Below are 17,243 nucleotides of genomic sequence, written 5' to 3' on the forward strand. Positions count from 1 at the left end.
AAATCAATGAGACACTTCTATAAAGTAGATATCCTTCTGCTAAATGCAGATAAGAAGCTTAGATATTATATATGAAACAAAAAAAGTATTCTGAAAGGTGGAGAGAAGTCAAGCAGGCTAGGGACCTTGGGACCCAAGGGACAAAACTGTGATGAGTTCCCCTGTGTTTTTGCTTTTTAGCTCAGATGTCCCAGACTTGGAGCTGAAGTGGTGAAATGGCAACAGAGCACATGTAAAGAAGAAAAGGTCTGTTCTCCAGCCAAAGGACTGGAAGAGTAATGGCCTAGCAAGAGAGAAAACAGGAAATGCTCCACTCTAGCAAACGCTACTGGAAAGACCATAGACCCAAACAGGCCAGTAAAGGCCAAGTGGGGAGCCTAGACTTCCAGCCTCGATGGGCTGTCATGCAGTACCCTAACTCCCCTGACAGGGTGGGATCTGAGAGGGTTGAGTAAGCAACTGGTCAATTCATCCCCACCTGGTCATAATGAAGCATCCCCAGCATTCCTGCCCACGGTATCAGTGGACACCACAGGGGAGCAGTGACAAGGCCCCCTGCACACCCCAGGCAGGAAGGCATCAATGGAGGCCCAGTGGGGAACTGAATTCCCACCCTGCGCAGCAATGACATGGGTCCCATCTTGTTCCAAGTGTCACTGGAGGCTGAGTGGGAAACCTGGACTTGTAGCTACACCTTGGAGGAACTACACAGTGCCCCTAAGTCCCCCACTAGACTGATGTCAGAGAAAGTCAGCTAAAACAGAAGGTTTAAATAAGATCCACAGTCATGTAACATCTAAAATATTCAGGTTTCCACCGAAAATCATTCATCATGCCAAGAACCAGGAAAATCTTTTTGAATGAAAAAAAGATAACAGATGCCAACCCTGAGATGACACAGATGCTGGCATTATTTGAAAAGAATTTTGCAGCAGCCATTGCAAAAATGCTTCAGTGAGTATCTATGAATTATACAGAATAAATGAAAAAATAAAAAATCTTATCAAAAAAATAAAAATTCTCAGCAAAGAAATACATGATATAAAGAAGAACCAAATGGAAATTTTAGGGAAAAAAATTAAAAATAGAAAACTCAATGGGGGGGTGCTCAATAACAAAATGGATTAGAGAAAGAAAATAACCAGTAAACTTAAAGACAGGACAATAGAAATGACCCAAACTGAACAACAGAGAGAAGACAGATAGGAAAAAAGCAATATACAAACCCTCAGGACCCTATGGGACTATAACAAAAACCAACAAAACTTCCTAAATTATTAAATAATTTTTAGTACAAATTATATTATCTAAAGGATTTTATGGCCTGTAGTCTGTTCAAGAATGATCATCATAGGAAGGACAAATAAAAAAATTTTGGTGGACTAATATAACACCTAAATCAAACCCACATAGCCTACAAGTGACGGAAGCCCTTGAAGGTTCACAGGTATACTCACACTAAAAGGTACAGTCTATGTGGAGGAGAGGTCAGGTTCATTTATCATGACCACAAAGAAGATGTAAAGCAATGGTTATACATTCTTTCCAAACCCAAGAAACTTCAAGATAAACAGCTCAGCACAGTTCTGCTGCTGGTGGGGTCATTTTGGGGCACAGAGGAAAACATTCCTGCCGTCTTGATGGAAAATGCTGCCAGGCATGCATTGGCAAGTTCTCTGAAGTTCCATGAAGACATTTTTAATAGTCTAAAATAACCACTTTTAGAGCTATTTTCAACCTATGTTCACTACCAGTGAATGGGATGGGAATATCTTTCTTTCTTTTTGTACAAATGCAGAATAAAATTTTATAGCAGGTAGACAGACTGAATTACTCAATTCACAGATCTTCCCTCAAAGTTTAACTTATTAAAAACATTAAATCCGAGGAAGCCCAATCACAATTTACAAAAAACCAAACCCACAGGATTACATATTTTGGTTTTGAATGGGTGTCGGCAAAGACAGAAAGAGGGCCTTGAAACATTTTTGCTTCTGCTAATTTTTTTCAGTTAAAACTCAAATGAATGAAACTCCAAGTTGGAAAGAATCCAGAATCACCTTTAAATCCTTGTGAAAATACTAAGGTAAAACAGGCTATTCCAATCCTATCCATTAATGCTGAGCTTGCCAGTTCCATAGAAGTTTATTAGTGAAAACAAAATTCAAATATCTGGCATCCAGACAATGTTCACAGCTACTTTTGCCCTTAAGAGAAGTAGAAGAGCAGTTTTAGGTATGGTGTGTCTTTATTCCCCAAGTTGGAACAATTCTTACACATTCAAACATGTGCGAGACTCAGTAAGAGTATTTTCCTACTGCCGGGCGGAGGCCGCGAGGTTCCCTGAGATCGTTGTTATCACAGAGGATTCTCAGCTCTAACTCTGGTCGGCAGTTTCCAAACAAGGCAACAGCGTGAATAGAGGACTGTATAAAATAAAGGCTCTTTCAAAAACATTTATGGTTTTGGAATAAAAAAAATATCAGTCTTCTTGGTCAAAGGTTGGCAACCGTGTTTTCAACTTTAGAATGTCTGCAATGGGCTCTTTTCGTTCTTGAAGGAAGCTGAGTCCAGTGATGAGTTCGACGTCCGTGATCCGAGCTCTGTGTAATTTCAGTAACTCCTCCACCCATGACGACTCGTGCTTCCCCTGCTATGAAGGTGGGGGGAAAAGAAACGTCACTGGAGAACAATCCGCGTTCCCTACCAGCACTCCTTCTTCCCATTTCAGTGAGTTCTGACCCTCTGGCTCCCAAATGGCAGATGCTCTGAGCTTTGTCGGCATGATCCCTGTTCTTGAAGAGCTCACCATCTAATATATATGATGCGTCTTTGTTGAATTAGATGTGGGAATTCCCAAATTTCCCAATTTGGGGAAAGGCAAGTATATGTGGAATCAGTGCTCACGTATTGCATTGGTGCAAGAAACGTCAACAGTGTGACGTTGACTGTTGGAAAACAAAAGCAACGTGGCATGGTGGAAAGAACATGGGGATGAGCGCAAAGAAACTCAGACCAAAGTCCGGGTCCTACCATTACCGTACCATGTAAACTGAGGCCAGTTATTTAACATCTGAATCTTGATTCTCTTACCTGCTCCTCCCTTACAGGAGTGTTTTGAGGATTAAATATGATGATGTGTGTAAGTGCACTAAAAGAACACCTGTTCTTATCAGAACCAGTTACGTACATGGGTGCAATGAAGAGAGGGTTGGGGGGTGCAGTAAAACGCAGCTCCATTTCTGGGGAAGTAGTGAAGTCTCAGCTAATAGATCAAATGATAAGTAAAGGCACATGCTCTGACACATGCAAGCAGAGCAGGTAGCTGAGGCAGGGAGCAAAGATGGAAATCATACATTCATGGTAAGTATGCGTTTCTCTGAATATGGCTCCTGGAGGAGGTCAGATGAAGAAGGTATCCACTGGTTGGTGGGCTGCGATTGTCCATTAAAGACATCCTCCAATAAAGACTTCTGTACCCTTGGGACATTATTAGTTGGAAATGATAAATACAGACTTTCCACATAAAAGGGGAATAGACCAATAATCTCCATTTTCCCATTAGCCTCCAATCATCACTGTATCCAGGGCTACTTACTGCCCCACTCAGTCTCCTTCTCTGCAATAACCTTCACTCTGGCTCTTGGAGGAATAACCCTGACTCAGCGGACTACTTGGCCAGTAGATATTTTCCATCTGTCCCAACATATACATGAATAGATAAAAATTACAGGCAAGGCATCTGATGTCTCAGGCCAATGTACTGCTAATCATTAGTCACTACTTCAGAGATGAAATAGAAGGAATCCGTCAAGATGTGTGATATACCTTCAAATAATCGTCTCCCTGGTTCACGTCCAATATTTAGTGTCTTCTAGGTACACTGCTATTATAGAATTTGATAAAATATTTGCATTTAAGATAGTGGCACAATAGTTTTGGGAATGGTAGAGATGGTGAAAAGGAACTCAGAGCTTCACTCATGATACCTGGCATCATTTTGGTCAGGGAGACCTCAGCATAAGTCTCTTTGAGAAGAGGGCCCAGAATTTAGACATGATATCTAGAGAAGAAACCATCTTTGGCCCACGTGTGCCACATGCTAAGAATAGTGGTGAAGGAAGACAGGAAAGGTCTGGGTCCCTCGTAGTGTTATTGACCCAAGACTGTCTACTTCCAGACATCCTGTCACCTGAGGTACCCGTTAATTGCTCAAGTCACTGTAAACGGGTTCTCCATTATTTGCTGCAGAACATACTAACTGATAACTTTAGTGACAATTCAATCTCTTGAGGAAGAGAAAGCAATGAAGAAGGGAACACTTAGTATGTATCCCACGGTGTCCACAACAGTGACCAGCTGGTAGATGTAGCTGCCCAAAGGACATCCACATAGGTAAAACCCTGTTATTCCTTTCTTAATCCTGAAGCATAAGGAAAAAGAACTTAATGAGAAATATGTTCTATGAGGACTGGTCAATTCATTCTCAGTTTATCAGAGAAACAATTAAATAAGAGAATATCTTCATGAATTTTAATGAATGACACAGACTCTTAGATCAGGGATGACAATGGATCTCTGTATTCTACTCCTGGGCCCACGGCAGAAGCTACTGTCTGCTTTGTTCACTGCTGTGTCCTCTGGACTAAGAGTACCTGGAAACATGTATTTATTAAAGGAATGAATGGCTGGATCCAAGAAAGGATCAATGAATAAATGCAGGGAGGAATGAATGAGTGATGAGAGCACTCTCTCCTGCTGAGCTCAGACTGGGGCCTCAACATCCTTTTGCCCAAAGGACTCCCAACTAAACCACCCATTCAAAGGAGGCTGGTGAGAAAGCTACGTCGCTTTGCCAACTTAGGTCTACACTTACATTGTGCAACTTCGACGGACAAAAAAAGAAAAATGGGAGGGAAAAAAAACAACTAGAAAAAAAACTAGAAAAAAACAACAACTAGAAAATCTGGGAAGTACTCTGGAAGAAAAAAAAAATTGGCTCACTATGGGGGAAAAAAACTTCCCTAAAATTTTAATACAGTCTTGATGTTCGAAGACTAGGTTTTGTTTGTTTGTTTTGGTTTTTTTTTTAAAATTCTGAGCAAATAAGATTAAAACAATTATTTCCAAACACTGAATGACAAATGAATAAGAAAAGATAATTAGGAACAAACATGACTTTTATAATAAAGTGATATAAAGAAAATTAATCTGAAATACTAGCTAACCATAACTTTAGGACTAATTTATAACAGTGCTGACACTTTAGGAATTATAAATCCAGGTTTCAAACAAAAATAAATTCGTAGTTCAAATAAACCTAGAATTTAGTGGCTAAACGGTATGCAGGCACTAAGTTTTTACATTTTGATTTGTTTTTTGTGTTTTAATAGGCAAGGGTGGTCCTCTCCAAAGATATACCATCTCAGAGTATCAAATTTAAAATCATCCTGCAAAGTACAAGTAAAAGCACACTCTTTCAAAGTACGTGCATATTCACATTCCGTTTTCACTCACAGTGATGTCAGACACGACACACGCAAATATACTTATATTCATATGGTCAACGTTTAAGGTGATACATGAACAAAGGCTACTTACCACACAGCTCTCACTATTGTCAGTCCTGTGAGGCAAAATGAAAGCTAAGGTGTCTAACTCATCACACTGGGAGGGAGTCTGGAATGTGTTTTTACAACTTGTCAGCACAATGAAGAAGTGAGTTGGGATCAGAATTTCTTGATTACGGATGAGTCTGCTGTTTCTGGAAAATATGACAATCTTCACTTTAAGAAAGAAATAACTCTCTTCTTTTTAGTGACTATTTCGGTAAAGTATATTTTTAATACAATGAATCTAAAAATAAAATTAAGTCAAATAATTAAATATATTGTAAGAAGTTAGTAATCATAATACCTCAACATGTTCTGCTAAATTGAAAACAAGTTAGAAGACAGGTAAACACAAGCCAAATAATTTTTATTTTCTATAAAAATTTACTGAACTTCAGAATTTTTTTTTTTAGTTCTACCTTAAGACACTGGAATTGAGACATGAAAGAAAAAAATATATCTTTCTAGAACATCTTTCTACAACCAAGATTCTGAAGCATTATTGATAGCCTTTTCAACTCTGTGCAGCTATGCAAAGACAGGAGACAGAGAGGAAAGTAGTGTGGGATTTTTTTCTATTCCAGCCCTTCCAGAGAAGTCATGTTTCTGTGAACTCTCCCTTGTTTTAAAGGGATTTCCTTTCTCAGGGCATCTGGGTGGCTCAGTGGGTTAAAGCCTCTGCCTTCTGCTGCTCAGGTCATGATCCCAGGGTCCTGGGATCGTGCAGCGCGTGGGACTCTCTGCTCGGCAGGGAGCCTGCTTCCTCCTCTCTCTCTCTGCCTGCCTCTCTGCCTACTTGTGATCTCTGTCTGTCAAATAAATAAAAATCTTAAAAAAATGGGATTTCCTTTCTCATCCCAGTAACTTCTTTTAAATTGCAGGATATTCTTCAAGATGTCCCAAGTAATACCTTACCTCATCTTAATTCTGCTTCCTTTGTTCTGAAAGCTAGGTTTATTTATTTGTTTTTCAGCATCTTTCCAAATTTAGGGTAGTGGAAGCCTCATCTTCAATTGTAATCTTACGTGGAACCATAACATATAAAACTGATTAAAATGGAGAGCTCTGGTGGAATGCGAAGATATGAAGCTCTCTCTCTCTCTAAGATTTTATTTCTTTGAGAGAGAGAGTGAGCAAGCACAAGAAGGGAGAGGGTCAGAGGGAGGAGCAAACTCCTTGCTGAGCAGGGAGCCCGATGCAGGACTCGATTCTGGGACTTCAGGATTATGACCTGAGCAGAAAGTGGTCACTTAACCGACTGAGCCACCCAGGCGCCCCTGAAGTTCTCCTCTTTACTTACTCTACTGCTGTGATCTCAGGCAGTTATGGTGGGTCCCTTACGACTCAAGGGATATAGTAAAAAACAAAACAAAAGCCTGTCATTTGACAAACTACATTATAAATTAATGTGTCACAGATAAACGTGTGTGAAGAATCGTCCCTGAACCTGCCTGAGAGAGAAGTTCTCAGGAACGAGCTGCACCTCCCCTGACATCTCATTCTCTTTATCCTGTGCCTTAATAGTAATACTGCTTCAAAAAACCATGCTGTTATTGTTTTATGAAAGATCAAATGGTTTCTAAAACATTCTGCTGCTATACTTTACAAAAACAGCACCCACTGGTGGTTTCTTTCAAGATGGTCACTCAGGCTCCCCCTAAAAAAGGGTAAAAAAGGGTAGATAAACTGTGACATTTGCCCAAGGCCCTTGGACACTGCAGCTTTATAATTCTGCTGATGCTTCCAGGCAGGATGCCTCTAGCCACACCACAAGGTTCCTTATCTTCTGGCCAGCAGTACTTAATGAAGACGGTATCTCAACAATTAGCCGCACACAGAGATTTTAAATAGGGATATTACCTTCTTCACAGATGGCAGAGTTCAGTGTTTAATCTGAGCTCAGGAATTACTCATCTAAGCAGAGTCGAGGAGAAACACTCCTTCTTTCCTCTAAAAAAAATTTTACTGAACACGGAGCAAAACATCGTAAGATATTTCAAGGGGTTTCCGGTGTAAACAGAAATGTCTTGTCTGTCAACGCAAACAGTATCAGACAGAAAAGGCTCCGTAGACTCAATTGGATGGTTATCCCACAAGATGGCTGTTTTTAAGAGTAAATGAAATATGTTCTTACTGCTTCAGCATCTCTGAGGAATCATAACATCCATCGTAATCAGAGTCAAACACAGGCCCGCTGACCACATTGACGCCATTTCTTTCTTCCGCATACCGTTGCAGAAGGGTGCCGTGGAAGTAGCGCCATATTACTGGAACAAGAAGGGCGTCAGTGTAGGTTCCAGAGAACAAAAGTGCCATGCTGTCATGTGAAATAACTCAACAACCTTATTCAAAGTTAGCATCTGTAATAATTACAGACAAAGCCAAATGTGGCTTGAGTCTTAGTGTGAGGCTAAAAACCCACTATTCAGCTCTGGCTTTTGGCCAGAAGAGACAAACGCTGAATTCAACACTATTTTGGGCATCCCTGACTATATGCCTCACCATGAACATAAAGAAACAAGGCAGGTTATTCAGATTTACTGTTAATATCTGAAATTCCCTTTGAAATATTCATAAGTATTCAACACGTAAATAAGAGTAAAAAATTTCCTTGCATGTAAATTAGAGTAAAAAATTTCCTTGTATACTCCATATTTTGAAATTCTATGTCACCCGAAGAATAATTTAAATTTATTTTTGTAAGAGTTCTAAGTACAACGATAGTTAATAATGACGCAAAAATCTATTCATTTCAAGGTCAAAAACAATTATCAACAACTCCCAAAAGTTAAATGGGAAAACAAACTGAAAGTTAATGTGTTAGTAGACTATAGAAGCCAGATAACTTAGGAAGAATGTTACATACTTTTTCCATCAAAAAATGCTGTTTACAAACAAGTAAATACAGAGTAGAATAATAGGTATTAGAATATATCATAATTCTAATAGCTGTAGAATTTTTGTGTACTGGTATCGTCAAAGTTAAGAATGTGTAAGAATGTATACCTCTAAGAACATACACCTAAAAGAACATGCTTGACAGTCATTTAATTTAGAGGATCAGTCTTAATAATATAAACTATGCCTATAATATATGGAAATTCATGGAAATTGTGAGATACAGGGTTAAAATTTTTTACCTTGAAAACTCTGGTACATTGGCACTATATTAGTATTAAGCAATGCTTCAGAATATAGTTGATCTGAACCTTTATTTAGTTCTATAAAGAAAGCAAAAAAAGACAATTATTTCATTCTTCATGAATAACATTAGAAATCATACTTTCTCATAGGAGGGTACTTGAAAAATTAGCTGAGTATCACCTTAAACCCATAAAACATTCCTAAGTACAGGGTCAAGGGAAAGTGCAATGTGTTTGGTCAGGTCCCTTAAAAAAGTAAAATACTTAGATCTTTTCTTCCTCAAGATGAATTTATCAAAGAAATAAAAGCTTAATAACAGCCTAAATTAAACATATACAAATTTTACCTTATTTGCCTATTTCAATTAACAATGTATTGTTTTGACAACCCTCTTTCCTTAAACTCTTCAACGCTAAGAAGGAAAAAGAGATTATCTGGCTTCAGAACAACACCTATTACCCAGAAAAAACATCGCAGGATTTCTGCCTCAAAATGCTGTACAAGGCGTCTTTGTAGGGATTTTCGGCTTAGAGTTGGTCTATTTTCATAAAGCAATAGCCAAGTTCTGACTTCAGACACTTACTCTGGGGACTGGCTGGATATGGAGAATATTTGAGCACCTGGAGCCTTCTGCTCTTTGCCTTTTAAGGCCAGCCTGAAAATGTCTTCTCATTAACACACAAATGTGCCACATTTAAAAACAGAACACTTAACTTCAAAAAGGAAAAAAAAAAAGCTCTTCCCTAGCAGCTCCATTTCTGTGAAAGAGCAAGCACCCTTAGGCTCTGCCTATCCCTACTTCTCAGGTGAATTACATTTTTCCTTCTTTAAAAAACATTTATTTATTTATTTGAGAGAGAGAAAGAGAGAGGGAGAATGAGTGAAGAGCAGGGGTGAGGGGCTGGGAAGGGCAGAGCCCAGAGGGAGAAGCAGGCTCCCCGCTGAGCAGGGAGCCCAACATCCCTGGACTCTGGGATCATGTCCTGAGCCAAAGGCAGATGCTAAATGGTTCATCCAAGCAAAAGCTAAAAAGCTGTCTAAAAGTCAAGCTTCAGACACTTTAAAATTGTTCCCTAAGAGTTATAGTTCTCATTCACCATTTTCACCAATAAAAAAACAACAAGATGATGCACCCGGCCTCATAAGGAAAAGAAAAGGAAGAAGAGAAAGAGGCCAAGAGAAAGGGCAAGGTCAGGGAGGTAGAAACTTACGTGGTGGGTAGAGGAACCCATAGCTCAGTTCAGCGTTATTTTTATAAAAGGAACACTTATGGACAGGACTAAGAGAAATTCGAAGATCCTGGTAAAGACAGTTGGAAAAGTCTTCTGCAGAGAAACTGTCCTGAAAAACAAAATGAAAAGGTGTCAGGCATCTAGAAGAAAAGAAGATGGCTTTATGAGTAGCTGAAGATGCGTCACACCATTTGAAAACAGAGCTCTGGCTGTCCTTCACCATTATCCCATTTTTCTAATAGTATACTCATTTTTTTCTAGGATGCAAAAACTATTTTATGATAGTAAGGATATTAGTCATTTATCACATATGCGCAAATATTTTCCTATAATGCTGGGCTAATTCAGTGTATCATGGTTTTTTTTTTTTTTTGGTCAACTGCAAGCTTTTATATACTGAAATACTGATTTTGGGGGGATCTGAGCCTATCTATCTTCCATACACAACTGCACAGACTCCAGCTGGGGGTGGGGAGCCACTGAAACATTGTAGCACAAAAACCTCAGGAGCACTGAGGACTGAATTTAAGCAGCTTTGATTACATAAATCAACCGAACATTTGAACAGAATCAAAGAACATTGTAATCATGGCATGAAACAACAGTAAATCTGATGGGAACCTACAAAACACTGGGCAGACTCCTACCTATCACAAAGTCAAGTAAAAAACGTGTTTACAGTGTTGGGAGACCGTCTTCAAAATTAGAACAATCAAACTGATGGTAGAAACTTTACGGAATTATGTGAGTATGTGTGGGTGCATAATATATATATTTTTAACAAAGAAATTACATATATACACACACACAGCCTTCTCTTTTTATTTGGCATTCTCAGTGACTATTAACAATAGTTTTATTTTTTAAATCCTGCTGCTACCCTCCATTAAGCTCTCTCAGATCCCGTTTCCACCCCTTAAGGGCATCCTGTAGCTTGCCAGACATTCAGTTTCTGAAAATCTGGTTGGTCTAGTTTAAAACTTCAATTTGATTAAAATCTCAATCTCATCCCCTCCCCCATTTCTCTTTCAAGGCTTATCTTCTGTTTTTCTTTCCACCACAGCATCCAGGGGGCAGGGGCGAGGGGGAATGGTGGTCTTATTCTGGGCTATTTGCCCCACCCCCAACCCCCAACTCTTTTCAAGGCCTTCTTGTGTTCTGGGAGGTGCACAGATCCTTGGCCTCTCTCTGGTCTGGTCTGGGTTGGCGGGGGGGGGGGGGGTCTTCCTGTAGGTGGTATATGTGGAGAGATCACTAAGCTTTTATGACCTTGCCCATCAGTGAGGGCCCCCTAAGGTGAACACAGTGGAGGAAAATCCAGACAGGGAAAATATAGCTATGTATTTAGAGATGAATCATTGCGCCTGACAGCAAAATTGATTTCATAAAATTATAAATTAGAATCCTAAAATATTAAATCAAACACAAAGCAAGGGAGAAACTTTTATTGCATGCACACCCCTCATTTCACACAAGAAGGCATCCGCTTGGAGTCTTAGAGTCACACAGCGAGTTCGTGGTCAGGCTAGAACGAGAACTTAATCTTCTAACTCACAGTTCAGTGATCTTCTAATTCAGAAACTGATGAGAGAGCCAAGATTAACTGACCCAAACTAACTCGGCTTTCAATGTTTTGCTTAATAATTTGAAATAATCACACATAGCTAAAGAGGCAACCAATACTTGCATTTCTGTGGACAGTGTAAGAGGTCCAAAGGGGCATCAGGATGTCATGGCTGTAAGCACTCACGAACTGGTGCTGGTAGAGGAGACAGACTGAGGTGTTCCTCTGCAGGACTCTGGGTCTTCCGTAAGGTAAAGTGCTGCGCTTAATAACCTTCTCTTGGGTTGTAGGGGAAAAATGAAACCACCATTCAAACATACATACTGTGAATATATACTATGAATATAACTTACAGTATATATTCTGTATACACATACAGAATATATTTTACATATATATATATAGTGAACATATAAGAACATACTTCCTTATATACTCTATGAGAGTATATAAGCATCCATTCATCCAATTCTCTACTTAACCCTACTGAAAAGTTATTTTTAACTGTAAAATAAAACCAAACACAAAGAGCAGAACCATAAAGAGTAAACAAAAGGGATTCACTGTAGTTTTTGCCTATGAAGATTCTGAAAGATGAATGTAATATCAACATATCACAAGAGAACAGTATGTGAGATTGCTACAAATTTCAGCATTAGGACTTTAAAAATATTGCTAAAATTCTTCAACAGTAATTTAATGATTAGTCTCCAGGGAAAACTCCAGACAGAGAAGTTTCTGGATGAGATGGGTGCTTAGAAAGCAAAAATTCACAACCAAAATTATGAGACTGAGCTGAATAAAACAGTAATAGTATATAGACCATTTACTGTACTTTTTCCAAGTGCCAAGTGCTTTGTAAAGTCCTTTGTGTACATCACCTAATTTAATTCTTACATAACCCTACGAATTAAGGTTATATGCCCATTGTACAGATGAGAAAACAGTAGTTTACAGAGAAAGAATACTTTTCCATGGACATATAGTTCCTATGCTCATATTCAAACACAGATCAGTTCCAGAAATGCAATCCTTTACCAGAAAGTTTTGTCATCACAAGACCATCAAAGATATCTCTAAACATTTAGAGATTTTTATTTTTATTTTATTTTATTTTTGAGAAAGAGAGAAAGGGAGAGCACATGTGAGCAGGGGGAGGAGCAGAGGGAGAGGGAGAGAATCCCAAGCAGACTCCACACCCAGTGTGAAGTTCAATGTGGGGCTCAATCTCAGGACCCTAAGATTGTGACCTGACCCAAAATCAAAGAGCCAGATGCTTAACTGACTGAGCCATCCCAGGTGCCCCACATTTACAGAGGTTTTTATATAGGCAAATTCAACTTGGGAATTATGCAGAATTTGCCTTCTTATTACAGAAGGAAAAAACTGAGCCAAGTGACAAGGATCAGAGACTATATCGAAGTGTATCAGAGACTGTATCAAAGTGAGGCTGAACATCCCAGTCACAACTGACAAATGTTAGCAGTTGTCTGTATATTAAGCATACTCTTCACTCAAAAGTTACAAAGAAATAACTTTAGATAAACAAGCCAATTTATACTCTCATATAATGAACTAAGAAGCAGATGAGATAGAAATCTAACAGGTGTTTACAATGGAAATCTATAAATCTATAAATCTATAAAAATCTTCAAGATCTCAAACCACCTCCACTATGTTCATAAAGAGTGATTTAGCTTCCACTAAATATATGATGTGCTGTAAATATCCCTCCCTTCCGTATGATGGACAGTCTAGACCATCAAGCAAAGGCATCTCCATGTTTCCTCAGGTGGTCTCCACTACCACCTTTAGGTTACTGTTTGTTCTTAACTAATGCCCCCAAACCAATGTTCTGTGGTTGACCTGGCTGAGAAAAAGCCCGCTTTTACATTCCAAACTCAAGGGTAAACATGTCTTACCTTCTGCCACAGTCAAATTCAACTGTATCTCAAAATCCACAACTGGTAAGACCTAAAAAGTTAATAGTATGATTTTAAGCAATGAGAGACACGAGGTTTCGTTTTGTTCTATTTTTGTTTTGAGACATGTTTCGGTCTTGTAACAAACAACTTCTGCAGCATAATTATCCCATTATGGGACAAAGATAAAGCCATCTTGTACAAGTCAAACTTATTATTTTGACAAGAGGATAAGAGTTCAGATGACAACTGCAACAAGACAGGACTGCTACCCAAGCACAGCACTATGAATGAAAAACAAGAGTCGCTCCTTTATCATTTTTATCACTGCTCTCAGAGTCTTTCTACAAGCCTAGAACAAAATGGAAAGCATATCCCAACTGTTCCCCAAATCTCTATCTTTAGGGACACTATCAGTTTTTTTAAAAAAAGATTTTATTTATTTATTTGAAAGCGAGAGAGAGAAAGAGATCACAAGTAGGCAGAGAAGCAGGCAGAGAGAAGGGGAAGCAGGCACCCTGCTGAGCAGAGAGCCTGATGTGGGACTCGATCCCAGGACCCTGAGATCATAACCTGAGCTGAAGGCAGAGGCTTAACCCACAAAGCCACTCAGGTGCCCCTAGGGACACTTGTCACATATTTTCATTGTTCACTTGTCACATATTTTCATCTTCTTACAACTATATGTTAAGACAGGAATAAAAAAGAAAGAGTGCCATATATCCATTTCATACTCCCCCAAAATGTGATTTTCCCTCTAAATTTAAAATTAATTGAGAGATATTTTAGAGAAGGAAAACTATGATTGGTTGATAATCAAGCCCTCACTGCTAGGATAACAGCACAGACTCCATGATTCAGGATGCTCCAGGACTTGGCTAGATTTCTCCCAGCCTGCATCCAAGTCAAGTCATAGAACCAAGGGATAAAGACGGAGGTGAAAATGCAAAAACTAGGAACAGGAAAAATAAACAATAAGACGGCAGCATGTGTTCCATCAGAATTAAACATACACAGATATTTATGCCTACTCACAGATTTCAATTTGATCAGTAAGTGTTTCTATGGCATAAGCTATGCAGAGGGCACCATAAGATCCAACTGGGCTACGCTTTGGTCAGTACTTACTGAGGGATGGCATGAGCAGTCAAGGTTACGTCTGGGGCTTCTTGCGAAGGGGCACCGCACCACAGGGTGGACTTCTCTGGGATTCTCTGGGGTGTAAACGGGATTCTTTAGAAGGTGGTTAAGACTCCCATGAGTTCCATTATTAGGAGCAGGTGTCAAATTCAGTAAATCTGCATGATTCCAAGAATGGTAAATGGTTACTTAGAGGTTCAAAAACAAGTAAATAGAAGACTTAGCCCATGATTTTTATTTTTTTAAACCCAATCTATGCAAGAGTTCTTTACTTTCCACCTAAAATAAAACTATGAAATGCTCTTGAATTTTAGAGCCTTCATGACTATGCTATTCTTAATAACGGGGTTTTAATGGGATTACTGATATGTATGTACACTGTACTTCTCTATGGAAACTTGTGAATTTCAGTGTGTATGACTAGAGTAACCTCCATGCATGCTTATTATATGCCAGTCACTGTGCTAACGTATTTTTCTTACTTAATCCTCAAAACAATTTAATAAGTTATTGCTGATATTTGGCAGATGAGTAATTACAGTGTTGTGCCTAAGGCCTCAAAGCTACTAACGGAGTAAGACCCAGGATTCAAAACCAGCTTTGTCTGAGTCTGACTCATGCTCTTGGCAATAACCACAGCAAACACTTCTATAGGAAAACACTTAGGATATGCCAGGCACTGTTTTAAGTGCTTCAGGACATATGAATTCATTTAAGCATATAGGCTCCCACTAAAAGAATTACACTGAGGACATATTTAAGGTTTGCAAACTCCCAGTACCATTGTCAAGAAAAGGAAGTAATATTTAAAGCACAATATCCAACCATAAAAGTACTAATGAAGAAAGTACAGGGTAAACGAAGAATATTATCTAATGGAACCTACTCCATTTCCTGACATTGTCATCCATGCAAGTATTACTGCTACCAGAGGTTCCGCCTGGTTTGGGTCCCCTTCACAGACTCCAAACTCTTCCTCAGGCTTCCACCCCAGACCTGTTTCAACTGCCATATAATGAAGCCCATGGCCTGGCGAACTGGTAGGCATGGGTGACATACGGCCCTCCCTCCTCTGAGTGCCCCACTTTACCTGTGTACAGCCTCGTGGAAGAAATGTAAGTCATCAGATGGCACAATCCCCATATTTTTTTTCAGTGACTCTGGGTCAGGAAGAAGGAGGTCTGGCTCCCCTCATCATCATCTCCACACAGATGCCCACCATTGACCTACTTTTGGTTATCCCATTCCAGCTCTGTTTTCAGAAGAAATGAAGGAAGCCTGTTCCCACTTACCACACATTAAATTATAGACTTCGATATTTTCAAAGGAATCAACTTCAAAGCGGTGCTTAAATCCAGGTCCGTAGCCAATAAAGAGGGCCTAGATGGGCCAGAAAAGTAACAGTGTGTCAATTCATTTCCCCTGCTTATGCAGCTGGTGACAAAAAAGTATTTTATATTATCCATGCTGTACATATATAAACTGGTTAACATAATGGGAAAACTACCGTGTCCATGGACTTGGTGGGATACTGACTGAACCCATGTTGCACATCTAATCTAAGGACATGTGGGATACTTCTCTCAGCTTTGACTTGACAGTCAGAATGGAATGGATGATGAAATCATTGTTCATCTGTGAAATGTGATATAAATGTCACTCTGCCCATTTCACACAGTGCTACAGGCATCAAATTAAATTACTGTTATGAGTATATTATGAAATTGTGAATTTATAGGTAACTGTAAGATATTATCTTCATTTAGAACAAAAATATGATACCTTTTCTCCTATTAAATCACTAGTTTTCATTTACAATGTGGCGATATTCTTAATGGAGCACAAGTATATACAAAATAACTATTAGAAATTTAGTATGAGGTAAAAGTCACATGTTCATGAAACATGAATATAAAATTTTAATGTAATGTAATACCCAAAGTAAAACAGTTCTATAAAATTATAAGCTACACTAATTCTCATTCAACACACACAATCACACTCCACGTTTCTAAGTGTATAACTTTATATAGTTTTCTTCAGATATAAATCATTATTTTTTTAAGCATAACAAGTTTACTTACTTGCATATTTGAAAATAAATTGTCAGAACCATGGAATCCATTTCCACAATGTTCCTTTTCTGAAGGAGTCCTAATTTTGACATAACACGAATTAATGATGCAAAGTCTATTCACAGTGTCAGATTTATAATCATGACATTATTTCTGCTCATAAGGAATAAGTTACTATTTGGCTAAACCAAAAAAAAGGTAAACGAAACCACTGAGCTTGGAAAGCATTAAGGGGTCACCCTTATCTTTTATTTTGTAGATAAATCAACTGCATAAGCAGTGTGGCACAGATGGGAAAAATCACTAGCATTGACACAGAACTAGTTCTGAACCCTGACTATGCTATTTAACCAGCTGTGACTTTGGCAAGTTAGTTATCTTCTTCTGGTTTCAATTTCATCATGTTGGGTTGTTTGTACGAAATAAATGGCTTAGTCTAAAGAAATCTTTGGAATACAGGAAATGTCTGCAAAATATTAGTATATTATTAATATGAGGTAAGGACAATCCTTTTCTTCATATTTTTCTTCCAAACACTAAAAGCACAGCTCTCT

At 38.8% G+C, this 17,243-nt stretch overlaps 1 protein-coding gene across 2 annotated transcripts in view; it reads right to left on the bottom strand.

Annotated features, from left to right (window-relative positions):
- Positions 1–1,786: 1,786 nt before the first annotated feature.
- The window catches only part of ENPP1 (ectonucleotide pyrophosphatase/phosphodiesterase 1), a gene marked incomplete at its 5' end in the record, with an annotated part of 71,380 nt that continues 55,923 nt past the window's right edge, over positions 1,787–17,243 (bottom strand). The window contains 10 exons of one of the 2 annotated variants that reach the window (XM_080806496.1): positions 1,787–2,653; positions 5,602–5,764; positions 7,747–7,879; positions 8,753–8,833; positions 9,968–10,097; positions 11,676–11,830; positions 13,475–13,526; positions 14,603–14,772; positions 15,907–15,994; positions 16,699–16,768. In XM_080806496.1, coding sequence (XP_080662622.1) covers positions 2,483–2,653; positions 5,602–5,764; positions 7,747–7,879; positions 8,753–8,833; positions 9,968–10,097; positions 11,676–11,830; positions 13,475–13,526; positions 14,603–14,772; positions 15,907–15,994; positions 16,699–16,768 — 1,213 coding nt within the window. In that variant the 3' untranslated portion in view covers positions 1,787–2,482. The remainder of the gene's footprint in view (positions 2,654–5,601; positions 5,765–7,746; positions 7,880–8,752; positions 8,834–9,967; positions 10,098–11,675; positions 11,831–13,474; positions 13,527–14,602; positions 14,773–15,906; positions 15,995–16,698; positions 16,769–17,243) is intronic. The other variant, XM_080806497.1, reaches the window with a different exon arrangement.

This window comes from Martes martes (assembly GCF_963455335.1).
Source record: "Martes martes genome assembly, chromosome: 6".
Classification (NCBI taxonomy): domain Eukaryota; kingdom Metazoa; phylum Chordata; class Mammalia; order Carnivora; family Mustelidae; genus Martes; species Martes martes.